The sequence below is a fragment of the Crassostrea angulata genome, chromosome 7 (genome assembly GCF_025612915.1).
Source record: "Crassostrea angulata isolate pt1a10 chromosome 7, ASM2561291v2, whole genome shotgun sequence".
Taxonomy (NCBI): Eukaryota; Metazoa; Mollusca; class Bivalvia; order Ostreida; family Ostreidae; genus Magallana; species Magallana angulata.
In genome coordinates, this window is record NC_069117.1 from 33,118,837 (window position 1) to 33,145,366 (window position 26,530).

General features: G+C 33.9%; 2 protein-coding genes across 8 annotated transcripts in view; both read left to right on the forward strand.

Moving 5' to 3' along the window:
* The window catches only part of LOC128157538 (ecotropic viral integration site 5 ortholog-like), a 37,454-nt gene extending 14,458 nt beyond the window's left edge, over nucleotides 1-22,996 (forward strand). For 5 of the 7 annotated variants that reach the window (XM_052820142.1, XM_052820143.1, XM_052820144.1 and 2 more), the window contains 17 exons: nucleotides 350-574; nucleotides 825-899; nucleotides 1,281-1,406; nucleotides 2,259-2,402; nucleotides 2,738-2,827; nucleotides 3,279-3,376; nucleotides 14,102-14,162; nucleotides 14,441-14,494; nucleotides 14,888-15,058; nucleotides 15,345-15,359; nucleotides 16,090-16,245; nucleotides 16,635-16,781; nucleotides 17,115-17,285; nucleotides 17,585-17,731; nucleotides 19,027-19,122; nucleotides 19,451-19,537; nucleotides 21,082-22,996. In XM_052820142.1, the coding sequence (XP_052676102.1) occupies nucleotides 350-574; nucleotides 825-899; nucleotides 1,281-1,406; nucleotides 2,259-2,402; nucleotides 2,738-2,827; nucleotides 3,279-3,376; nucleotides 14,102-14,162; nucleotides 14,441-14,494; nucleotides 14,888-15,058; nucleotides 15,345-15,359; nucleotides 16,090-16,245; nucleotides 16,635-16,781; nucleotides 17,115-17,285; nucleotides 17,585-17,731; nucleotides 19,027-19,122; nucleotides 19,451-19,537; nucleotides 21,082-21,600 (2,382 nt within the window). In that variant the 3' untranslated portion in view covers nucleotides 21,601-22,996. Of the gene's footprint in view, nucleotides 1-349; nucleotides 575-824; nucleotides 900-1,280; nucleotides 1,407-2,258; nucleotides 2,403-2,737; nucleotides 2,828-3,278; nucleotides 3,377-14,101; nucleotides 14,163-14,440; nucleotides 14,495-14,887; nucleotides 15,059-15,344; nucleotides 15,360-16,089; nucleotides 16,246-16,634; nucleotides 16,782-17,114; nucleotides 17,286-17,584; nucleotides 17,732-19,026; nucleotides 19,123-19,450; nucleotides 19,588-21,081 lie in introns of all 7 variants that reach the window. The other 2 variants (XM_052820148.1, XM_052820145.1) reach the window with 2 other exon arrangements.
* Nucleotides 22,997-24,197: 1,201 nt separating this feature from the next.
* LOC128157546 (tripartite motif-containing protein 5-like) lies at nucleotides 24,198-26,147 on the forward strand. The gene has a single exon (XM_052820176.1). It carries the CDS (start codon nucleotides 24,488-24,490, stop codon nucleotides 26,006-26,008), a length of 1,521 nt encoding a protein of 506 aa, XP_052676136.1. The 5' UTR covers nucleotides 24,198-24,487; the 3' UTR covers nucleotides 26,009-26,147.
* The last annotated feature ends 383 nt before the right edge of the window (nucleotides 26,148-26,530 follow it).

Consider the following 26,530-nt stretch of genomic DNA (forward strand, 5'->3'; position numbering starts at 1 on the left):
GTACAGAAAAAGGTCATTAGATCTGAGAACTTCTTTGACAAAGTACAAAAAAAGTATACTTTTTCTGTACTTTTCAAAGAAGGTACTAAAAAGTATGTACTAAATGCACGAAAAAGTATGCTTTTTTTGTACAATGTATCCTTAAAATATGAATGTTTCTTGAATACCATACATGTAGAATGTTTGAAGGGCATGAAAATAAATCAAAAGTAAAAATTCAATATAAAAACCTGTTGAATGAAATCAGTACCGGAAATTTTAGCTTTAGAGATACTGATAGGTAAAGAGATCCATAGTCTCTGAGATGACCAAAACTATTGGGGTATTTTACAAAAGAAATTTTTTGCAGGAGCTGGTGAGGAGGGGGATCCCGCACCACTTCCGGGGCCTGGCCTGGCAGCTGTTACTGGGGGTGCATGACTCGCCCCACAAACAGCTGTACGTGGAGTACCTGAAGCAGACCTCGCCCAGCGAGAAGCTGATCAGGAGGGACATCGCCCGCACCTTCCCTGACCACGACTTCTTCAAGGAGAAGGATGGACTTGGCCAGGAGAGCTTGTTTAATGTCATGAAGGTAGGTTGACTTCTTATAGCTTTATATCATGTACCTTTAAGGATACAGGTATTTATGCTTGAACAAATTTTTCTTGTAAATTATATAATCAATTTATTTTTAAAAAATGAAAATTGTTTTGCATTGAGGAGAGATTCACATGCTTGAAATCAACTCACTCTCAGTATCTTATAGATTCAATAACTGTGCAGAGATAATCTGTTGGTAAGACTGACAGTATCCCTGAAACAATTGTGTATTTGCTTTGTAGGCGTACTCCCTCCATGACCGAGAGGTGGGCTACTGTCAGGGGAGTGGATTCATCGTCGGCCTTCTACTTATGCAGGTCAGTGTCTCACTGAAAATCTTCACATCATGAAAGATGTAGGCATATCAGTTTAATTAGCATATGAACTCGAAAAAAGATGATTTACTTTTGTTTTAAATTTCACTCGTTCAAAGTTTTGATTTCATTTATCTAGCAAAGTCATATACTCAGTGTTGATTACACTTGGAGGAAAAATTGGATTTATTCATTAGATTTTTATTTCGTCATTAACAACTAATGTGACTGTTTAATCTCATGTGAAAAATTTAGAAATGCAAAATAATTGATGCATAGAAGAAAGATTTAATTTAAATTAGACTAATTCTTGTTTAAAAATATCAGTCACACCTAAGCACAATACAGTAATGCCAATAACAGAATCTTGTTTTTGGATTTCAGATGCCGGAGGAAGAAGCTTTTGCCGTCCTTGTTAAGTTAATGCAGGACTATCGTCTCAGAGAATTATTTAAACCCAGCATGGCTGAACTAGGCCTGTGCATGTATAAACTGGAGTGTCTGATACAGGTGACTATTATATAAATAGTGCCTTTTTGGGAGGGTAACAGTTAAAATTGACACCGCGAGAAAACCATTGTCAACTGACGCTAAGGGGAGGTTGACAATAGTTTTCGAGGGGTGTCAATTTCAACTGTTATCCTCCAAAATAGGCACTATTTATTTTATTGTACTGAATGTCTTAATTTTAAAAAATCTTAACTGGTTTTTTTTAAAGAAATGACGTGAATTCTACGGCGAACAGTACACGCATAATTTTCGCGCATGTAACAATTCGTAATGTTACCTGTTGCTAAGTGTATTGCTAACGCTGAGGGTAATAGAACAGATTATCAACTGCGTCTAAACCAATCAGATTACAGTATATAACATGAATGTATAACAAATTTAATTACTGTAACACAGAACAAATTTAAATCCGCCTGAGATTAATTTTTTTATTTAGAGCAGAACACATTAAAAGCAGCCTTAGATCAGATTTTCATGAAGAAAATTGTAAATACCACAGTTTAATAATGAGCTACACCTGTGGGTGATTTGTATAAAGTGATACCTAATTGATTATCTACCTTGTATATGGAAAATTCCTATCACTTGTTTTCAGTACACACATTTATTATATCGAAGAACATACAATTGTCTATTTTACTTTTCAGTACTTAATAGTCTTTGTCATTTCCAGAGCCAAGCAACACACTTCTACCACACTTAAATTAATCATTGAATGATACCCAAAAAACCCAAATTCTGCTTTCAATATGCTACTGGTTTTTGAATGCACTACTTCCAACCACACAAAACAACAGAAGTGAATCTATAAAGATATGTTAACATTCAAAATGGAATTTGTATTTCCCCCAGGAACTGTTGCCGGACCTGTACCTCCACTTCCAGTCCCAGGGCTTCCATACCTCCATGTACGCCTCCTCCTGGTTCCTGACGCTCTATGCCACCTCATTCTCCCTGTCTCTCTCCTGTCGAATCATGGATTTATTTATTTCTGAGGTAAGTGTACGCCACCTCATTCTGTCAGTCTCTCTCCTGTCGAATCATGGATTTATTCATTTCTGAGGTAAGTTTATGCAACCCCTCTCTCTCTCTCTCTCTCTTTTTCTCCTTCCTGTTGGGTCTTAGATGTATATATTTCTAAGGCAACTGATTGTGGGAAGAGGGAGATAACTCTCATGATCATTTTGTGGTAGGGACAGTATTGAACAGTAACCTAGTGCTATCAGAATTGCTGTAAGTTATGGACAGGTACCATATTTGAAAATATGTGTACTTTTTTTGAAAATTGGCAAAGATTTAACCGGTGCATAAATCTCTTCTTGTTTCAACAGGGTATGGATGTGATATTTCGTGTGGGAATTGCAATACTACAAACTAGTCAAGAGGAACTTCTGTCTATGGATATGGAGGGAATGCTTCAGGTACACTTTTAAATAATTGTCATATTTTTCTCTATATTAACCGGGTACATATTGCTCTGATGTACCACTTCACTGTTCCCTATCCAATATGCTAACCCCATCTTATTGGCGTCCAAGTAACAATGTCCATGTGTTAGGACATTTGTGTTTGATTTGGTAATTCTAATAATTGTCAGATAGTTATAGTTTTAGCAAAGGAAACAGTATTTTTATATTAATCAATTAAAAAGTCGAATAAATGATACATGTAATATACAACATCTTCATATGCCACCATACCAGCTTCCCAGAGGAAGTTTTATTGAAGTGTAAAAAGCTTCAAAATTCTATACATTTTGACTTCATGTATGGGGATTCTATGTTTTGAAACTGAAAGCAATTTAATATTTATATTAATATATTTTAAATCTTATTAAAGGATTTATACAAACCACTGATAATTTTTTTTCAGCATTTCCAGAAAACTTTGTTTAGTCAGTATGAGGGGGATCCAGACAGACTGTTTAACACTGCTTTTGCTGTCAAATACAGTGCCAAAAAGATGAAAAAGTAAGTTCATATTACCCATATGTCCTGAAGCATATGCATATGATAACAAAAACCCAAAAAACAGTAACACAGTGGGAAGATGATGGAAGCCAGTAGTATTGTTCTTTTAATGCTAAATCCATATTATCTTACCACGTGGTCCCACAAAGGGGTTGCATCATTTCAAATCCACATCATGGTCCTGCAAGATGATTAGATTGATATCAGTATCTAAACAGGCATTTATATCAAAAGTTCATCAAAAGAGAATCATATCTACATAATGTGCCAAAAAGGAGATTTGGCATATTCAATATGGAAATCAAATAAATCAATGTGGTAGCATTTGACATGTTGCTGTAATGCCCGAGAAGCTAGACATCTTTTTTGGCTTAATTCATGTACATGTTATGGTCTCAAAGTTGATATCCATCCCCATCATATAGTTCTATTTCGGATTTTGTTTCCTTCCTCAATCACTTAATGATATCTTGTGGTGGATACCTTTCTCTCCATGATTTTTGAGGCGCATCGCTATCAGCGATGTAGCCTCATTGCTGTCAGCTCACTTCTCTCGGCTTATATACAAGCGGCGTCATAGAACTCAAGTACCAATAAATATATAGTGCCGATCTGATTGTTACATATTTTCAACTAGGAACATATATTCAGTATTCGTTTATAAGATATCAACAAATCATAACAATAGATATCTTCTTTACACATTGAAAAAAAACATCAACATCAATGAAAGAACAAAACAAAGATTAATACGCAGATGAGATAGACTGGCAATGGCCTGCAATACTTACGATAGGGACAGAGGACCAGTCAACCGATGAGATAATTTGCATAACAACAGTTCGTACTTCAATTTAAAAGCGGCGACGTTAATTGTTCGAATATCGGAGGTAAAAAATATGTAATAATTTCGTATATAAAATAACTCGCGTTTTCTGTTTGGAGATATCTCGCGCGTTTTCGAACGTGTTTATATAATTATCATGAAGGCATATGTCGTACTTACAGCAAGGATGAAACAATCAAATGTACACACAGTCCGAAAAACAATTAATCACATTGGTGTAATCATTTTTTAGTGAAAATATCACGAATGAACAAATACAGCCTGCAACTTTCGTTTTAACCGGAAGAAATACGCAAGGTTAAGGTCAATGTTAAGAAAGTCTCCAAATTTCCTCTTCTTCTTTCTTTTTTATACATTAACTTAAGTAATCTTTTACTTTTTTATCAAAATTATAGTTTTTTTCTTGATTATATATGTTATTGATTTTGTTTTCTTTGTTAGAGTTTTAGATTGACCGATTGTTTTAGAGATTAGTAATGGCGCGGAATTTCCCTATTTCCAAAATTAGATGACGAATTTAAATTCGTCTTTTAAGCTATATTCTTTTAAAAATAGGCTTATATTTTTCATTTTTAAAACAGAAATCATTTATTGTCTTTAAATTTATTGATTCTCAAGAAAAACACTCGACCGTTTTAATTTTATTTTAGGCTAAAGTAACTAAGTGCTGATTTCTTTCTCAAACCCAACATGTTGGGTTGCCGCACGGTAACGTCGGCTATTCCATACCCAATATGTTGGGTCGCCGCACACAAAGGGTTAATACAAGTTGTAGAACTTGCTTATCAATCGTTGTAAAATAGATAAAGTTCAGTTCAACTGTTTTAAGTTTACAGGGAAGATTTATTGTCTACCTCATAGTCTCAGAGAGGTGATGCATCCGCTGTGTACCTCACACCTGCCTTTTATGCATTTGACTGATTTTGTGTGAGCATATTTTATTGTTTAAGAAGGTAACAAGAAAATTGAAGGAGCAAGCACAATTAAGTGTTCAGCACTTATAAAAACCTTGAATATGCTTGTACAGAAAAGATATAACGTGGATTCATCATTGTTCATGGGGGACTAATGTTCGTGTATCCACAAACATTGACCACGAATAAAAATGAATCCACAGTAAATAGAAGATATAAAGAGTGGAATTTTGGAACTGTTTACTGGTTGGTGGTACGCAAAAAAAAAAAAAGTTACCTATATATGTATCTAGGGCATTTATTGGTCATACAGGGCAATTAAAGACTTGTAAATGAAAGGGTTCAGGTTTTATCCTTAAACTGACCCAAAACATGTCCACTAAGTAATGGGTTAAAATAATCAGCATTATGACAAAGACAATCTCATTAGTGCATGGTATTAGCTCGGGGGGATTAACAATTAAAGCTTACAAACAGTCATACTGACCTACTTAATCTTAAGGTTTTCCTGTTTTAATGAGAAATCCCTGAATACAGGGGTTCTTTGTGCCTTTAATAATCTACCAGCTCCCAACATCTCCACTGTGTCAATATTTTGTATTGACAAAAAAATTATTTTAAAATCTATTGTGACTTTTAATTCAGGAGCCTTGTTAGGTAAAAGATCAAAAAGATTGCTACCCGGGTAGACGACTAACAAAGTCTACAGGAGGGGAAAATTTTTCGATTTACCATTAAATTAATTGGTAAAAGTCTCCCTTAAACAAACTCAACTGTCGGTCAAATTCAGGGAAGATAGGATCTCAGATTGTGTAAGGGTAGAATCCCCTTGGTCTTATGTGTGATGTAAGAATTAATGGACCGTTGTCTCTCTCTCTGTGGATGAAATGTGATTGTCCTCTTTGGATTAGGAGATTAGTGAGAGTTTAAAGAAAGATTGAGACCAGGATTATTTACTCTGCACTTGCCCAGTGTATTAGGATATGTTATGATCAGCAGTAAAATTCTCATGTGACTTAACTATAGGAGGAAAGGGAATATTGCTGTTGGATTTACCTATAAAAGTCATTGAAACAAAAGATTTCTAACTTGGAAAAAAGTAAAAATGACACTTGTGGAAACCCTTGATGAACTGTTTGATGTGATCAGGAAAATTCAGCCCAGGTACCTGTATATTTTAATTTGCTTTTGATTAGCACATATTTGAAAAGAGTCTTGACTCCAAACAAATTAACATTTTCAAAGTAATTAATGCTAGATATTTTGTAATTCGTTGGAAAATTTACATTGATATATTCCATTTAAATTTGCAATGTGTTGTGGTATATATATCGCAGCTTTTATATTTATGATGTTGTATTCTTAATTAAGAAAAATTTACAAAATCCTTTGGATCAGTACACTTGTATTATTTGCAAAAGTTAACCTGAATAAGGTCAAACTAAGAGTTAACTTTACAGGAAAATAAACACTTTTTTGGTTAAAAAATGAAAATAAAAATAAAACTTCTGACAAATACAGTATTGAGTAAATGAATTAATCGAAAATTAAAGTTACGTCATCTATTATGATGATGTGTAACCTTACAGGTATTCTAAAATATATTGGATTTTTCCATCCAATAAGCAAAATAAAATTTCCCTTCCAAATGTGACATCTTAATCAATAAGGGAAAAAATATGTGATGCAGGGATATTGAAAGGGTAGTTAAATAACTTGGTTCGATACATTCAAGGCCCTGGTGCCAGTTTCTTGGCTATTAAATCCCTGTGTGAATGTTATTTCAGATATGCAATTACTTGTATAGTGTGTTTACAAAAGGATAAGATACAAGGTAATAATTAAATGATGGTGGAACTCGACACTCAGTGAGCATGAAATTTATTCCACCCAAAACTGCTCCAAATTCATCTTCAGGTTAAATTACAGAGGGCATATTATATATCTAAGGTTTTTTAAACTTTTTTTTTCAAAGGAGATACCTATTAAAGGTTTTGTAGACCTGTGAAATTAATTTTCACAGGATTTTAAAAATATTGCATGCCAGTGAATATATATCCCCTTGGAGCCTCGGAAAGTTAACAGAAATTTAATGAGAGTTATCTCCCTTAGTTTTAGCTTGATTTAACAGACAATATTGTGTTGTGGAAAGCAACAGTGAATTGTTTGTACTCTGGGATTATGCTTTTATTTATTTAGTACCATAAAGTTGTGTGTGACCTATTGGCGTGGCCGGTCAAGCAGGCAGACAGGTGGTCTGTGTTGAATTGACACATTGATTTCACCTGTTTGAACTTCTGATAGTAATGCAGGTGTCAATGTTAAAATTCTTGGATGTGAATTCTGGCCTGTGATGAAACTGGTGGTGTAACTTGAGAATGTAATGATTTTGGGTAAAAAAGTTATTTAATGATATGGGACAGAGGTGAATTTATGTGTTTTACCTTGATATTTTACACTGCTTCTTTGAATTCTAAATGATTTATGACAGGAATTTTTTATTCAGATTTGGATGAGTTAATGGAGCTCTGTAGAATCTGAAAGCGTGTGTGGTGGAATTCAATCTGAAAGGTTTTAGAATCATTATAGATATTGTATTTGATTCTTGATAAATGACAGTATTTTCCTTTTGTTGTTGGTATTATAAAGGAATGTGTCCTATCTCTGATGGCATGTTGATTGGACTTGAATTGTTTCTGTGGAATGGAGTTTTTACAAGTGGGATCATCTGCATTGTGCTCGTGTCAGGATCAATATTTCGGTGTATTGGAAAGCTCTCCGCCGCTGACTCTGAGTCAATCGCTCGTAATGGTAGAAATCTTCATTCATTTTTTACAAGAATTGTCAGATTGCTGTATCAACTTCTGGGTTTTGATAGAATTTTTATGTTAGGAAAGCTGTATAGTCAGGCTATTGGGAGCAAAATTGTGCACATGTTGAATGAATTTTGGCTATTTTTTGAGTTTTCATTCCATTGATAATTCATATTTATTGATTTTGAAACACTGAAATTCAAAGGATATTTTGGATGATTCTAGATAAATAGCAGAGACTGGACCTAATACAGGCAATTTATAGACACTGCACATAGATCTAATTAATATGGTAAATTATAAAGTTCTAAGATTAATCAAAATTTAGTAAGATTTGAAACAAGAAGGGAGTAATTGCTGTTTTACACCTCTTTCAAGAGCACATTCCATTCATAATTTCGACCTCTGTTTAATTGCCGTTGTTTATGACTTGATCATTGAATATCAAGGGAACATCTTTAAAAACTTCAGACTTTTTTTTATTCAAGAACTTACCTTTATAAAGTTTCAGCTGAAAGAATAATCATGTTTAGTGGGGGATTCTATGAAAGGACAAAAGACACTCATTTTATGTTCAAGGATTTTTGGTTGCATAGGATGTTTGGAACCAGGGCTGGTGTATGCCCAAATGCCTATTGTCAGACCTACTTTACAATGCACACAGCAGATGTTTTTGGAAGAAAGAGAAATGTAACATATGTAATGGAGAAATGGATCTCCCCTCAGATTGTTGGACAAGTATCGATGTTTATTAATTATAATCCATAAAGAAAATTGCAACATGTGCCTGATCAGTGTAAAAGTATTGATTAGGGTCTCGTGTTACGGGCTCAGTTTCCATTTTATTTGGACATTTGAGGCTTAGGATTCAAGTTTCTATGGCTTTAAGGTCTTGTTATTGGGGGCTTCAGACCTCATTTACATGTTAACAATATACTTTGTCTCTAGAAATGGATAATTAAAGCTCAGCTGTTGGTGAGATGGACAGAAGGATTTTTTTTAAATTGGTTTTACCAGTGTTGAGTGTGGTTTGATTCTTCTTTATTTTGTTATAATGTTGTGTATTTTTGAAGATCTAACAAATGATATATATGGCTTTATTTTGACAAAAATTTTCATCGGTTTTGCCCAGTATCCTATATGATATCACAAAAAATTTTTGTTAACACAAAATTATCTTTATTTTAAAGGATTTTAATATCTGAAAATCTCTGTCTAACAAATTAAGTGATATTTCTTTTTACCGGTACTCGTGAAGGTGGATTGTTTTCATCATTTTGTAGATGAATTTAGTAATTTGTGAATTTACTTTTAGGCTTATATCATAATTAACGGCAGGTTCATTGAAAATTCTTTGAATTATTAAAATTGGAACACAAATGCATTATATACATATTCTTTGTGCACAAATGAAGTTGGACAGATTTCTGAAGGAAGGTAGTTAGTTGGTTGTTAAAATATGAAAAGGATCCTTGCATGATTATAAAAACAGGGAACTCTCTGCAAGAATCAAACTATTAACTTTTCTTTGTAACGCACTATTCAAATAGGAAATATTTGTTTAGCAATTTCCCCTTTACATTGTTTTGACTACTTCTAACATCTTCTAGCCTCTTTGAAACGTATTAGTTGAGGGTATTAGTTGAGGCTACCGTGAAAGACAAGTTTATATAATTCAGAAAGTTAAGTTCAAACACGATAAGGCTTGTGTTTTCTTTAGACCCTCTTAATGTTTTCCCATTTATGTAGAAATTTGATCAAGTAGTGTGAAAATGTTAAGTATGAAAAGTTCTTAAAGTGTCACAGTTGGAATGGTTGGCAAGTTAAACAAACGCATTATTCAATTATTCCAAAATAGGAAAAAAATGTTAGCCTGGGGACGCATATTGACCCAATACTGCATGCATACAGAGTGCACACAAATACACATACACACACAAGCACGTACACTTGAATTTATGATGCATGTTTTGTTTCAAGCCCCAGGTAAGGGCACATTGAGCAAGAATAACAAATGATACCCTAAATGATTTGGGTCAACCCTTTGTGACCTCATCCAAGTCAATTTAGGGGGATATTTGTTTTTGTTTTCCCTTTGAAGTCAGCCTGGCAATTAACTTAAAGATGTCGGCATAGGATGGTAACAGACTTAACAACAGCTAGTCCAAAGTAGGTGTCCATGTTTGTTTGACAGATTCTTTTTCTCTCTGCATAGCTGCATAGTTGATGGTGCCCGGGGAATAGAGATATCATATATGGAAATTCTAATACTTTAATGGGACAGGGAGACATGATTGTGGAAAGTGATACTGATGTTTTGCTGCGTTTTTATTGCCACGCGATTTGAAATGTAATCTTCAGCATCTTTTGAATATCCTCAATTTTTTGCACCAGAAAGTTCATGTGAACAATTTCGGGAGCTGGATAGGGGCGGCTGGAATTTTAATCTTGTAAGCGTTCATAATCTGGTGTTATGCATCATTGTATTGTACGTAGTTTGTACACATATATATATATACACAGGTAAAGTCTTGATCCTGTAGTAAACTCCTTAGTATATGTACATTTCAAGGTACAGGTAAATTGCCAAGGCACATACTTTTCTATGTTAGGATTTGGCCCCTTTTAAATATTAATCAAGAAAGAAGATGAAAGGGGAATATGTTACGCAAAAGGAAAATCTAATTTGGGAAGGAGTACAAACTTATTTTTCTTAAAAAATATTTTTTTTCCCAAAAGGGGTTACTGAAACTTTTGACACTGAAAACAAAACAAGCTTGGTAAACTTAAGTTTCAGGGGTGACGCAACATTGAATAATTCATTGTACCGGGCTTTTGGCAAACATAACTCGATTTCACCTGGAGAAATTGTTTCATATGCACGACTGTGTGATGAGATTGAATGTTAGGGTAATTGGAGAACATTGTGGGACAATGAAACATCTTTACTTTGTCACAGCGAAGGTCATAGATGGGTGGTTATATTTAGTGTTAAAGGTCTAATAGACAAGTCTCCAGTGTTGAAGAAGTGTGAAGTGTAAAACATCTCTCCCCCCCCATTGACACCTGTCTAGAGGGTGGAATCTTTCCTAAGGAATTCCGAGATTAAAGGAGACATTTTCAATGCAGTCTTTCTTGTTTCAGAGGGAATTTTTAAATGACCGTTTAATTTTGCGCCGATTTTGACAAAACTGGTCAATTTGACTGCGCATGTGGCAGATGTGAGTTTTACTTTGGTGTTAAAGGATGCAGTAAGACTGTGGGACTATATGTTTATTAACATGTGTAAACAGCTACAGAACTGTTGAATTTGACTGTACTGAGGTATTAAGAGATGTGGCTATAAAGTGCTGCACCAGTGGTTTAGTACAACCAATGGCTGCTGCTGCTTGGCCCTATAATGTTAAGAACTGCTAATGGATTTTGTGGACTTCGGAGATGACGATTATGGAGGCAGCTGTTTCTCAGAATCAGGGTAAGTGGAGTGGTAATATTGAACATAGTGTACTATACCTAATGCACTACATGTATTCATTGTGAAAGATGTGAGATTTTGATTAATTTTTTCCCTGTGACTGGAAGTTCTCCCATAAAAAGTTTTTAAGGTTCATGGATATATCATGGATCATTGATATTCATTCTGCTATATATATATAAGCTGCTTTATGAAAAGAATTTTTATCTAGATTGATATATTAGTCAATGGTGTTATTTTTTAAAGTCAAAACCAAGTATCATTACTAAAAAACACAGGATGATACGTCAACTAAAAAAATGCAGACCGAATGGACACATGTTGAAAACATGGTAGCTATAGCTGAGCTATCTAAGGGTCCATCTTATCAGGGCTTTATGGGGAAATGACCTTTTATGGTAGGGTCTCAGTTAAAGGCTTGCCATACACTGCCAGTGAACTGGACAGAATTCTTCTTTGTTGATAAATCAGCCATTAAAGTTGTGTTTAATTGGAGAGTTCATCTTGAAACTTGTCTTTACTGCCACTCCACACGTGTCTCTTGTTTCTCAATGTGTGCCAGCTATATGACTGGAGGGGAGAAAGATAATACGAGTCCCCGCCTTGATTTGGAGACATTTAAGTGTCGTCTGTTGTTGCATATGAGTTGTTTTGTGTTTCTATGGGTTTGGTTGTCAATATTATCTTACGTCCAGATTTTTGGAGAGAAAATATCAACTCTACCCGAAATAAACATCGGATGTTTCAGCAACTTCTGTTGACAGGTGGCTGACAGGTCCTACATGGTATTTGTGTGGTTGTAATAATTAATCTTACCCTCGGGCCTATGGAGAAAAAAATCAGAAAACACTTCAACATGAATAAGCTGTATGCGCCCCTTTTCATCACATTTTTGGAGTGAATAAATAATCACCTTGCCTTTTCTTTAGATCCCCTACTTTGACCCATATGTTCAACAGTGTAGTGAAATACTCATAATGTTGAGTATATGTAAAACATATGGAAAACAGTTTCACAAAGAAAGGAATCATATTTCATATACTAGCTTACCAGAATATGTAGCTTGGGGACCTGTACTAAGATATTGTACAGTGTTGTAAAAAGGAGCAGATATATATCTTTTATGTACATGCAAATGGGCCCATCAAAGAACATTTTAAAAATCAAGTAAACTTGAAGGATAAGTTCTTTTTGACATATCTCAAATATTTTGTTGAAGATTAACTTGACTGCATTTACTTACCCCATCACTGGCAATGAGAAGTTGGCTAGCTGCAAATTCTTACTTTTGTTTCACCAATATTTGGTGGATTTTGTTGCTGAATTAATCAGACTTAAAATGACAATGAATTCATGTATGTGAATATAACAAAGTTCACAAACTAGATGTGTATGAATATAAACAAAACCAAAATATGTTGCAAATATGAAGATGATAATTTTTTAACGGAAGCATGTACAAGAAAATCTTAAATAGGAAGTTTTGAAAAAGTTGTGTACAAAACAGAGAGAGAGAGAGAGAGAGAGAGAGAGAGGGGCCAGTAATGGGGACAACTTAAACTTGGCGTAAACAAAATGAAGATGGATGACAGCATATCCCATCTGTCAGGCTCGTGTTTCACTGTTTACAGGACCTGTCGTACATAATTTGACAGCTCTGTGGTAATTTTAACAGAAGCAAGTCTTTATCCACATCATCTTTGATTACCTGCAGCGATATCATGGCTCTCTTGCTACGCTACTGTCTGTCTTTTTTCAATCTGTGCTAGCAATATACATGTACAGTAAGTACTGCATGATTACGAATATTGATTGCAGTTATTAACAACGTTTTCAAATTTTAGTGAAGTTGTATTTATTGATTATTGGATACATTTCAATCTACCGGTACATGCTGGTGTTTATATAACTTTAAATTTGTAAATCATTTATAAACTCCAGAGACACATGATTGTGAAATCAGGTGGAAGATTTTTTAACATTGGGCGATAATCACTCACAGTTTTAAACCATATGTATTCAACTCTACTTAAAATGCAGTCAGAATTCAATTTAAATCCAATAGGTTTATAAATTTAGGAGAAAATTCCCCAATCCCTCCCACCCTCAATGCTTAGAATATATGTAAGTTTCCTGTACTTTCATCAATTAAAGTCTACATTTGAAGTTGATGAAATGATGCAGATCAAAGATCAATTTGTTTTCACGAAATTAATACATTTCCTGCTAATGAATGTGACCGAGTCAGAAGGTGGGAGGAGGAGAGGTTGAAATCTCTCCATCTTTATGTTTCCCCCCCCCCCCAAACATCTCATTAACTTGCTCAAAGAAAGGTGCAATGTGTTTTGTATATATACTTGTTTAACCCTAAGGTGAAAGGTCATTTGTTCATGTCACCATTCCAAGCTCATAAAAAATGAGATGACTGGGTAAAGCAGGGCTGTCAGATCTTGTTGCTCTGTGATGGGTTGCAGGTCATACCGACTGAACTTTTCAAGGGGGCAGAGGGGAGAGAGAGAGAACAATCTACAATAACTGTTGAACAAAAATTGTTGTGATTGAAACACTGTTATACATATATACACATCACATGATTATAAGACTGAATTTAAACCGTATACATGTATTTATATTTGTCATTTTAATAATTTGGACGTATTTTCCGTGTCGTTTCAGAATAGAGAAAGAGTACACAGCTCTGAAAAGCAAAGAAAATGAAGATCAGATAGAACTAAGGGTAAAGTTCAGTTTGTACGGTGTTTTTATGGTAACATTGATCAATGAGTTATCAGCCAAAAAATTGTTAAACTAAGTGAGTTGCAATTTGTTTTTACATCTTGTAAAAAGAAATTTTGAGATTTTCTTAGAAATTCTTGTGATCAATTTTTGCAACTTCATTAAAAAATATTGCATATGGCAAAGAAAACTCCAGAGAATTGACAAAAATAATGATAAAGAATGAAAGCATTTACTTTCTTTTTGAGTCTTATGGTTTGGATACGATTTTTTTTTCAGAGGTTAAGAACAGAAAACAGATTACTTAGACAACGAATTGAGGCCCTTGAAAAGGTATTACCAGTATTTATTTGCAATAATCCACAGTGATAATGAGCTTGTATAAAATATATATGTAAATTAAAAAAAAGGTATTTGCTTGTGGATTATTGTTCTTATAAACAAATATATATAATCAAAGTAAATTCATTTTATTGGAATGGGATTATTCTTCATATAGAAATATATTTATATAGATTTATGGAAGCCAATTTCTGTTTTAATACTGTACCTTGTGTTGATATAGAAATGGATACATTAATATTCATATTTTGAACATGGACAGTTAAGTATGACATTGGTTTGTTTTTGATAGTGCAATGTGTGGTTATATTAATTAATTAATGGATACATTGTATCTATAATGTACACTCACCGTGTATAACGCTGGTTACGTGATATTTACAGGAGTCTGCATCATTAGCTGATAGACTGATCCAGTACCAGGTGACCAGAGCACAGGAAGCGGAGGAAACCTACGCCTTAAAAAACAATCTGTCAACAACAAAGCAGAAGCTCGTTGATACATCACGAAAACTCGAGGAGGCGAACACGCTGATCGGGGACATTAAGGATCGGGTTAGTATAAATGGAGGGGAAAATTATAGAAACTACTGGCCTTATAGACAAAACCTCAATAGAATATCTTATACCATAACCAATAATAACGATATTATTAAATATAATTATATTATTATTAAATTCACATTTTCATACATATATATGCTTCTTCATTGCATTCTAGTGGCATATTCTTTATTAGTTACCAATATTGTATTAATTGTATATTGAAATAATGTCATAAATAGTCTTTAACTGCTCAAAATAAAAGTATATTATATATCCATCAATTATTCTGTTGAAGATGAACTTGGTAGCAGTAAGTTTTGAGTCCAACAGAATATATTTATAGTGTCCTGGTGCACAGGCCTTGTACTCTGATTATCTAGCACCGACCTCAGCCAGTCCTTCTTATGCAAAGTACTTCCAATATACATGTACATACGCCTTTGTCACTTGTTTATGTTTGATCAAGCATATTATCGATCAAGTATATTAAACATGTCATTGTGCATCGTCTCTGTTTTAAAAAAATTGGACAACATGGGTGCATTTATATTACGTGAAATTTTTTGTTTGTTTTTGTATTCATCAAAGTGTAAGATACATGTTTTTTTGTAAAAAGGAAGATGTTCTCAATATCAATGTGCATGGTCTACCATTATAAATGTGTATGCCTTTATTAATCTATAAATTTTTTTAACACAAAATTAAAAAAAAAGGAGAAGGAATAACTATATGTACCATATTTTATTCTTTTAAAGTGTGTTGCAGTATTTTAAATCCTTTAAAATATTTCTCACTCTGCTCTCTGGTTTATGCATCCAAAATAAAATATACGCACTATTATACCTTACAAGTGTATTTCCAAACACTTATATCTTGCACTTGTATTAAAAACATAGAAATTGTGTAATAATTAGAATTGTACAACTTGCAAAAAATTTCAAAATGTTCAATATGCTATTTTGTTGTATATATATAGCAGTTACATATGTACTTTGAATCTGTTATTTGTAAATGTTGTGATATTTTTTGTCTGATTTCAGACAAGCAGTATAACCTCGGCCTCCTCACTAGATGAGGATGAGGCACAGACAGTGATCGGTCACCTTCAGGAGGAGTTGATTGCTCTACGCCTCAGGGACGCCGACACAGAATCCCTGGTCAAGGAGCTCCGCACCAAAATCAGGGAGTTAGAAGAGGTACAGCGTCTTATAATGGAAAGAGAACTGTAGTACTGATCTTTGTTTATGTTTAAAACTGTTATTTTGTTTTGGTTATTTTTTGCCACGATCTAATTTTTTGCCTTTTCACAATCACTATCGCATACATACAATACACAGAAATTTTATCTGGCATTTTATGTTACATGGTATTACTTAAATCACCAAAAATGACCTATAAAATAAGATACAGATTCACCCCATTCTCACAATGGAATTATTGTAGAAGTAAACCAAAAAAAATCATAATTTACAGTACATATATATACTGCAGTAACTACTTTGTCTAAAATTGATTTCGTTTGAAATCTTGTTGATAAGTTTATTTGACTGAAACATGGTTAATTTTTTCTTCCCTCCAAACACAGACCAACATACAGTTGCAGAAAGCTCCTAGTAATGATGTTCAACATTTACAAGAGGAGCTAATTGCTGTCAAGCTCCGGGAAGCTGAGGCCAACCTTTCTCTGAAGGAGATGAAACATAAAGTGTACGATCTGGAGTCTCAATGGGAGGTAACTCATACTATATACAAATAAAGTGGAATTTTTCTTTTCTTTTCTTTTTTTTTAATTTGCAATTTATAATTGTTCACGTAGACATTCATACACACACTCATACAATCTCAACAGGAATATACAATAAATAGCTTGAGGAAATGTATCATTTACTTTGACTTCTCATGCCTCATCCTTTAGAGAATTAGATATCAATTAACAATAGGCATGGCAAGACTAAAGAATGAGAAGAATAAATTTTCTTATTTGTACCATTGTGGATGGAAAATATTTTAAATATTTTATTAAGTAGTATACTGAATTTAGATTATTATTTTTGGATTGTTTCAGGAGTTCATCATCAAATCTAATCAGGATCCCTCCTCCCCGAAAGATAAAAATAGTAACAAACACGAGGTTCGACAGCTTCAGGAGGAGTTGATGTCAGTCAAGATCCGAGAAGCTGGGTGTCTGTCGGAGCTGAAAGAAACCAAGCAGAAGGTCATGGAATTCGAAACTCAGGTAACCATTTACTTGCTGTTTTATGTTTGGTATTTTTTATAGATTTTTTTTTCCATCTTAGGATAAACATTGTTAGTTTTTTAACAGATTCAATGAGGAAAAAACTATGGAGAAGATTTAAAAAATCATTGTACCAAAAAAAAATTGCTATGAAGAGTTAAGAACTCGAGTTTAAAAAAAAAATATTGCAAAAATGATTTTAGAAAATCAGTTGACATTCACCAGTAAATTATTTCACCTGACAAATTTTAACTGAAATATACCAGCCTCTTAACTGGATTTAATGCATGCACTTGTAGAACCATATATGCACCAATCAAATTAGAAGAATGGATGAGGAGAACAAGACGCTGAAGTCGCAGCTCGAACTCCACGAGGCGCAGGAGAAGGACCTCCAGAACCAGATCAAGGACCTCTCCCGGAAGCTGGACAACCTCGAGGCCCAGGTAAGTACAGGTGTACCACGGAACTAATTTATACAGATGTAACACTTAAATACTAACACATACCTGATAATAGTCCTTGTGATTGTACATTCTGCCCTCTTTTTTAAGGCGTCGAGCCTTCTAGCGATCGTCTGGATTGGCAATCGTCCAAAAATTCATGCACTGCACCGCCTTTTAAATGCGCATAAGAAATAAGTTCCTTTAAGTATTAAACATATTACAAGATTTTTATTCCATTTATTCAACTATATTGTGTACAAAAAACCCAACTTTGCCTCCCTGGTTATTGCCAACTCATTGCATAGGTATAAATTTGCTTAATCAAGAAATTGCGGATGAATACAATAAGGTGTACACATCTAAATATTAATTAAGTTTATCGCTTACATTTTAATGGGAGACCGTGCCCGATAGAAATAAAATTTGATATGTAGATTTATTTTTTATCGGGCACGGTCTCCAAAATAAATATAAACGATAAACGTATCTAGTGATTGTTGCAATAAGCAAACACGATAATGCAGTTGGTTTGTTCGAGCATTTTAGATAGCACGTGTTGTGGATTTGTTTGTAAACAATCGTAACATAGATAATCTTTTTTCAAACGGGAATTGATATAAATAAAAGTATGTTTTATTATTAAATTAGGGACACATTGTTAATGTATTCAAATTATGAACCTGTGAAAATTGTTCAAAGACTGTTTAAAGCAGAAAGAAATTTTTTTTTTGAACTTTGAAATTTGACGATTTTTGTAACCATGATGAGTTATTGTATTATAAACGCATCGCTACCTATTTTATAAGAAAATATACTGATTTTTGTTTTTAAAGCAGCACAAAACATAATTCATTTACTTTTTTTATTCTAGTATTATTTGATATAAGACTTTTAGTATAGAACTGGAGAAATTCAAATCATTGATATCATTCTATATAAAAGAAAATGTCAGCTTGACGCCTTTGTGGCCGTTCCGGCCTTTGATTTTAAATGTTGTTAAGAAATGAAAAACTTCGAATTCTTTTACATTGACTGAACCAAAATTTTAATATTCAAACAGAAAGCACTAAATTTTCAAAGCAAGACTGTAATATGGCACTAAAATTGTCAGAGCTGAACTTGAAAGTGCACTCATGTTTTCTGTTTATATTTGTCAGTGACAGAAGAATTAGAGAATGTCTCTTTTGTCAACAAATTTTGTATCTAAGTACATCAAACTTATGAAATCTTCATTATGGTGTATATTTACTGCAATTATAGATATATCTTGAAGAAGTTGAACTGATATTTTGTAGAGAAAGGAAGAATCCATGATGATGAGAATCAAAGATGCGGAGCAGGCTCAGTCGCTGGCTGAACTTAATCGGAAGATAGCTGAACTTGAAATCCAGGTAATTTCAACTGCATTCATAGGTGATGTATTAAAGTATTAAAGTCATGGTTTATCTATATTCTGTTCATATTTTTTCTTGTAACAATACATTTTTTGTAATTAGTGCAAAGTCGGTGTTATTAATCAATGTATGGTATTTTAAGACACATATAAAATATGTGGCAGTATTTTAAATTTTGGCGAAACAGTTCACAAATATGTGTTTAAGTTTTAAGGTATTTGTAAAGCTATAGTTAAAGTTAGTTGAAATTGAAAAATAGCCACTATACAGAATTGATCATTTACGTGAAATTTTTAAAGAATTCTTGAAATTAAAATCTTTACAGAAGGAAGAACTCCTGACAGCGGATAGGTTGGATGCCAAAGATGGCAGCCAGGACCTAGCCAACCAAATCTACGATCTACAAGATGAAGTATGTCAGGTTGATGCATGTGGCTCTTCTGCACTCAGTGACCCTAGCGTGTGGGTGTTCTAACCTTTCCACCTTTTTAACTCTCTTGTGGCTGCATCTACATGTATATGTTTCACACCATGATGAAATGATCAGATTTATAAATGACAAGTTTGAAAATTATCAAGAAATTCATATTTTATTTTTAAACTTTGCAAAGATAATATGTACCTATTTGTTTAAATGAAAATATAATTGTCTCCATAACATGTGACTAATTTAGGATACTAATTTCAGTTGGATAGAATTCTAGTTTTGTAGTTTTCAAAAGATGTCTTCGGTTGGGTTGAGTTTAATGGGATTTTTTTTTTTTGGAGGGGGGGGGGGGGGCTGCATGCTTTAATTTGCTTTTTTGACAAGGAGGGCAAGATTGTTGTTGGGCTTTTGTTTCTATGTTTTGTTGAGCACATTGTTGTGGCATAGAAAAAATTGATTATGTCAGTTACACAGTTACACAGCTATGCTAACTACTCCCAAATCTTTATTATGCATCTGCCTAGTTTTAAACATACAGGATTCTTTTACATGCAGTTGTTAAGATTCATCCACATAAGTACTTGTGTTGGAAAGAAATACTTGTACAGTGCTCAAATTTTCAGGGCAATTTATATTTAAATTTTTTGGAATTTATGTTTGATGATTTAAAAAAAAAAACTTTGAATTCAAGAAGGATTGCTTTGGTTTGGAGTATTGTTTTATTGCTTTGCTTTGTTTTTGAGCAGTGAATGGGTAGGTTCCTATATTGAAGAAAGGAAAGTCTTTCAAAAAGCATTCCTATTAGTACTTTCATTTTTTGCTTATTTCTTCCATTCTCTCTAATGTAAACTATACAACTATGCTAGATATCTTCTTATAGGAAAAAGTATTTATGAAGTGTTAAATGTAGTATATATATCATTGTAACTTTCCACCTTTACCTGTTATCATATAAATGGACTAATACAGAACAACTATCAGTGTACTTGTACCATATTATATTTATAGTTCTTTACATTAAAGTTTTCTTTGATACTCTTAACAGTTAACTCTCCTGCCTTTAACAAATTATGCAAGATACATGTACATTCCAGATTACAAATAGACATATATCTAAATTTGCACATCTCAAAACTGATGAAAATACATAGTTGATATAAATATGATACTCAGAGCAGATGTACTTTTGATTATGAATTCTAATTCAATTAAGTAAGGTTCATTGTAGAGTATGATGATTCAGAGTTAGGGTTTTATGGAATTATTTTTAGTACATTATTTATGTATTAATTTTGTGAATTTTGGTTTTAATTTCTTCAGAAACTTAAACTTTGATTTTATAAATGTTTATGTCATTTAAAACTTTATTTTGGTTTCCACCCCATCTTTTGAATAATACTTAATAATGATGTTGAAGGAACCAAGACAAAAAATGTTTAATCGATTAAATGCAAAAGTAAACAACTCAATATAATTTATTACACAGAGCATATCAATGGCAAAGTTTCATTGTTCATCTGTTTGTTCAGGTACTCCAACTGAGGCTATCCCACAATTCATCAGGTCCAAAACCATCCTTTCGCAACGGTTCATTAAGTGACAGTGACGAGGATAGTGATGAAGACTTGGAAAATCCAGACACCTTAAACCGAACATTGTCCGACATTATTGAGGGCAGGTCCTCTTCCAGTGTCTTATCCTCCTCTTTGATCAACAGTTCATCTCCCACTAAACAAACAACGAAATCCTCGCATGAGGACCAGCTTTCAGAGGGACAGCAAACGAAGGGAGAAGAACAGTGTATAGAAACTCTGTCACCCATCTGTTCTCCCAACAAAGTTCAAAGTTCAAAACTGATCAGTGACTGTGATAAAGAATTGGGTCAGACAGACAACGGTGCTTTAGTTAAGCCATTACTAACTAATGGGACTGGTGCAAAGGCAACAGACTTTTGTAATGAGGTTCCCAATGGGGAAGTCAGCAGAGTTAGTTCAGAGCTTGGCGTGTCTGCTGATCAAATACGCTCAACCCAAAACAGTGTGTCATAGTGTTCGGAGCAACTGTGAAATTGTTTCTTGTTCAGTTAAGGATAAATCATTAACTCTTCAAAGTGCTTTTAATTGATAACGTTTTTTTGTGAGTAAATTTTATTTATGTCTAGGGAAAGATAATGGAGTTACGATATAAGATAAAGGAAGTGATTACCTTTAAGTGTTCTGATCTGTTTTCGGTTTAAATGAATTGCGTAATACCCACCATGCTGTATGTTTTTTGGTACTTGTTATTTACTGTTATGAAATGTAATATGCATTTCTTTATTGTTGAACGTTTACTTATTTTCTGTGCTTATGGTTAAAGTAAAAATTGAACATCAGTTCTCAATTGAAGTAAAATCCATTACTCTTAAAGGACAAAAAAATATATAAGAATAAAAAAAAATTCAGAGGAGAACATGTGTTTTTTTTTGAAAGATTTTGGAAATTTTACATTATTAGCTCTTGAACAATCAGGCATGTACCGGTAATTCAACATATGTAAACCAAATCTGTCATGTTAAAAAAATATATCAGATTAAAACCTAATTAGTATGGCACATATTTGGATATTCCTTTAATATAAAGTGATTACCATTCCAACCAATGATATATGTACATGTACATTTATTCTCATTAAATCACTTTCAAAATCATGTACCAGTATACGAAGAACAGATGTATATTATAAAAAGATTATAAAAAAAGTTATTTTTCCTGTTGCTTAAAATATATTTGTGTATAGCAGCTAAAAAAATGGGAACTTTGCTTTTAATGTAGCTGTTTTATAGGGAAGAGAAAAAAAATGTTTTGTCACTAGAAGACTGAATCACCATTGTTAGCAATGTTTTGTAAATACTCAAAAGAGAGTCTTTATGTGCCAAAGAAATCTGTTTGTTGCATAGTTTTCTTCAAGTGTGTGTGATAGATGTAGATAAGATTAGTTACTAGCAATGCAGCATTTCAAGCCATGGATAGAAAGTCTGCATTATCTCTCTCTCCTCCAGTAGTCAGGGGTTTCGTTCAGTTCTTTTGATTGTTCAATTTTTTTCTTTCAATGATATGGCTACAGTAAATTAATATTTTGGGGTTGTTTTTCTTAGAGGAATATAATGGTTTCATGCATATCAAGTAGGAATTATTTTCTTCCTTGTAATTGTTAAAAGCAACAGCAAATTTACTCTTAGACACATAATCAATACTGTTTTCACCTCTGTTATTTAATGTATTGATGTTTTTGCAATATGAAATTTATGACATGATATTATTTTTCCTAACCAATATGGGTAATGTAAGACGTTTGTCACAGTCAATATCTACAATCATATTTAGGAGATATTTTTTTTCTTAATACAGCAATACACCCCTTCACGATAACTGCGGTACTGCTCTCCGGGGGGGGGGGGGGGGGGGGGGGGAAATTGATATACCGTTACTTTGCCAAAGTTTTAGTTGGTAGATAGTTAAATGAATTATAAAACAATTGATGTAACGTCATATTTCACCAAACTATGTCATTTTGAGCTGTATCGCAGTTATCATGAAGGGGTCTATGTGGTTTTCAAATAAATACTTTGTGTGAATGATGTTTAATTTTTTTTCCCTTAAAATTCTTCAAATGAAAGCCAGGATCTGTTGGTTGTGATTAAAAAATATGTAGATAAAAACAAATATATGATATGGTAAAAAAAAAAAGCATGAAAACTTGTGTTATCTGTGCAAACATATTTTTTTATGAATAAAATGTTTACTTATTATAATCTGCCAGTAGGTTGTAACCCTGTTACTTCCCTTTAATGTATTTTTGAATTTTCTGAATGAGGTACTTTGTTCCGAATATCACTCTGTGTCGATTGAAACATGTTATATTCAAATTAACTTTGACATTAAAAAGAAAAAAAATATGGATATGCCACTTGTGTTTTTTTTTATTTTTTTAAGAGAGAGAGAGAGAGAGATTAGTTTTTGTTGGATATGCTCACTCCTGCCCCCTGTTGCAATTGGTACGTACCTGCTACTTTTATATTTGGAAGCTTCTGCATTTTTCAAATATCATTTCCCTTTCAAACCTACGGAACACAGAGATAATGTAAATTTCTATTTGATTTTAATCAAAGTACTGAGAGTATTTAAAGTACATGGGTGGCGTGGGTGACATGAAAGTGTTTGAGATTATTTGTGTGAAAATCTTACGTGTGATGTTATAAAAAGTTTGAGAGATGGTCGTATTTTCTTTCCTGTAAATAATAGATATTCTACCAGCATCAATATGACGAGATTGTGTGCTTACGCGGCTTTTGTGTTTAATACCCTAAATATAAACACGCGTGTGTGTATGTGTTATATATAAAGAGAGCGAGAGAGAGTACATCACACCAAGTAAAGAAGGAAATAAAGTGATCAATATTATATAAATAGATCTAACTTTCGTGACACGGACAACTCTCTAATAATGTTAAATGTTCAACTCGTATCTACATATCTATAATGCAGACAGAGGAATATTATACATAACTCTAATAGAAACAATCGGCAATACAAGTACTCAACATGACAAAGTTGTTTAGACATGCTTTGATCGAAGTGTGCCGACCACGTCAAATTTTAAATTAAGAAATGGCAACTGAACATTTTGGTATATTTTTTTGATATTACAGACGTAGATTTATACATGTTCAGCACGCCTAATTCAGTATCTTCCCGATTAGTCATAATTATTCAAACTATTGAAACAAGGAAGCTTTTCGAATGGAACGGAAGAGCTTGTTGAAACTATACTTGCAAGTTATATTTAAACCTACAAATTTTCAATTTTCATCCCGAAGAATTATCAAAGCGTAGTACTCCGAGTTAAAATTTGTGTGGAATAGTTCGATCTATTTAGATCACATTTTCAACACAGATGGATGAACAAGTAGATATTTCGTGTCCAATTTGTGCCTACCAATTTTCCACCCCGGACAAAGTGCCCAAACTTCTGCCTTGTTACCACACGATCTGTAGTCCCTGTATCGACAGCATCATCGCCTCTACTCCACTCAACTCTGACTCCACCATCAAGTGTCCTATATGCAGACAGGGCGCCAACATTCCGAAAAATGGAGTCGAAGGATTTTTTGACAATTTTTTTAGATCCGCCCCACAGCAAGAGGAAACGTGTGATATATGCGGTGCGCAAGATACTCGCAAGCTAGAACATTGTAAGGAGTGCTTTAGTTTACTCTGTGTGTCCTGTCGCGATGCTCATCATCATCAAAAAACGTCAAAGCACGATGAAGTTGAAACTAGCGACAGCGAAGGTGAAGTCTCTCGCGATTCCCTTTTTATTCGAGAGACTGGAAAACATTATGTTAATTCCGTCAGAACGGCTTTCTTCGGATTTCACAGTACGACATTCAAATGTAGTAATTTTGAAAGCATTCGAAAGATCATTCCAAGCGAAGAGGGTGAATGTTGGGTTTTAACGAACCGGCCATATGTTTCCAGATTTTCAAATAGTGGAAAAGAGACGTTCCGGAAATACGTCGAAAGCGTTCCTCAGGATATAGCTCGCCACAGCAATGGTGCTCTTGTGCTGGCCTTTCCCGACGGTAAAGTAATGCTTCTTGACGGACAAGATCTCAAAAATGTCACAATTACCGAAAATAGTCCATCTGCAGTATGTGCATATCAAGATGGTCGCCTGCTAATAGCAACTCGACCTCACTCTGGAAACACCCATCTCAGAAACTGTAGCCTACTGATTACTGACCAGTCGATGAAAAATATCCGTCCGTTGCATGTAGATGCTGATCTTCGGGAAGTGTCATCTATCACAGTCAACGAGAATAATGGACAAATAGCTCTTTGTGAAACCTCGAAAAAATGCGTTTACCTGGTTTACAACAGCAGAAAAGGGCACAGGAGTCAAAGCGTTAAAGAATACAGAGGCACCAAAAATCTGTTACGAATAGAACAAACCGAGGACAGCGTCACTTTTACGGAGAATTCATTTTTCCAACCTCGCTCTGTCTCATGTGACGAAAACGATAATTTTTATGTATTAGACGCCGGTACTAACCTTATCCACGTTCTCAACGACAAAGCTGATTTGCAGGCCATTGTGTTGGCAGAAGTTAATGGCAACATTTACTGTTTCAACGTTGATTCATATGAAAATCTTTGGATTGGCGACATGTCGGGGCAAATTCGGGTTTTCAAAATGGAACTGCGCAATTTCTTGGACGAGAGTCAGCGGGGTTCCGGGAGTATAAGGATTCCTGCCGGCCTACTAGACGGTTCCCTTATGGGATCAATCTCGTCAGAAGATCTAGGCAGAATGGGGTTGCATAGATTATCTGATGGTTTCAGGGACTTCCTCAGATCGTCAACTTCAGAGGAACCTTCTAGAATACAAGACAGTTTTACTAGGAACATATTTTGATGGAAACCAAATGCCCTGTGGTTTTCCAAAGAAATATGGAGGATGGTTGCGAGTTAAAGCACCCAATGCTTTGTGATATGTACTGTTCGTTCAGACCGTAGATGCCAGCAACACTCGACAAGAAATTCCAAGGGGGGGGGTGTTTGCTTTGTTTACTCTTTTATATATATATACCAGTTTAGAAACTTTGTCCCGCCATACCAAAGTCGACCATTTTATTTTTCAAGGAAGCGACTTCCTGTCTTCTGTGAAAAAAATATTTGACTTTGTAAAATATATTGCTGACAACTAATGCATCTTGACTAAAACAGAGATATTTTTCTTCCAGTTTAGGCTATGAAAATGATCATTTAGAAAGTCTGTATTGCATTTCTATTTTCCTATAAAGATGAATAAAAAATGATCATTGTTTGTGTTTATCTCCTCAGTGAAATCGAAATTATGTGGAAGCTAAAATTCGATAATATATCTTATTAATTCTAATGCATCTTAAATTCTACATATTCTCTGCTTATATTTCGA

Coding starts and splice junctions, on each gene's coding strand:
- LOC128157546 (XM_052820176.1), top strand. CDS start 24,488: ATGGATGAACAAGTAGATATTTCGTGTCCAATTTGTGCCTACCAATTT.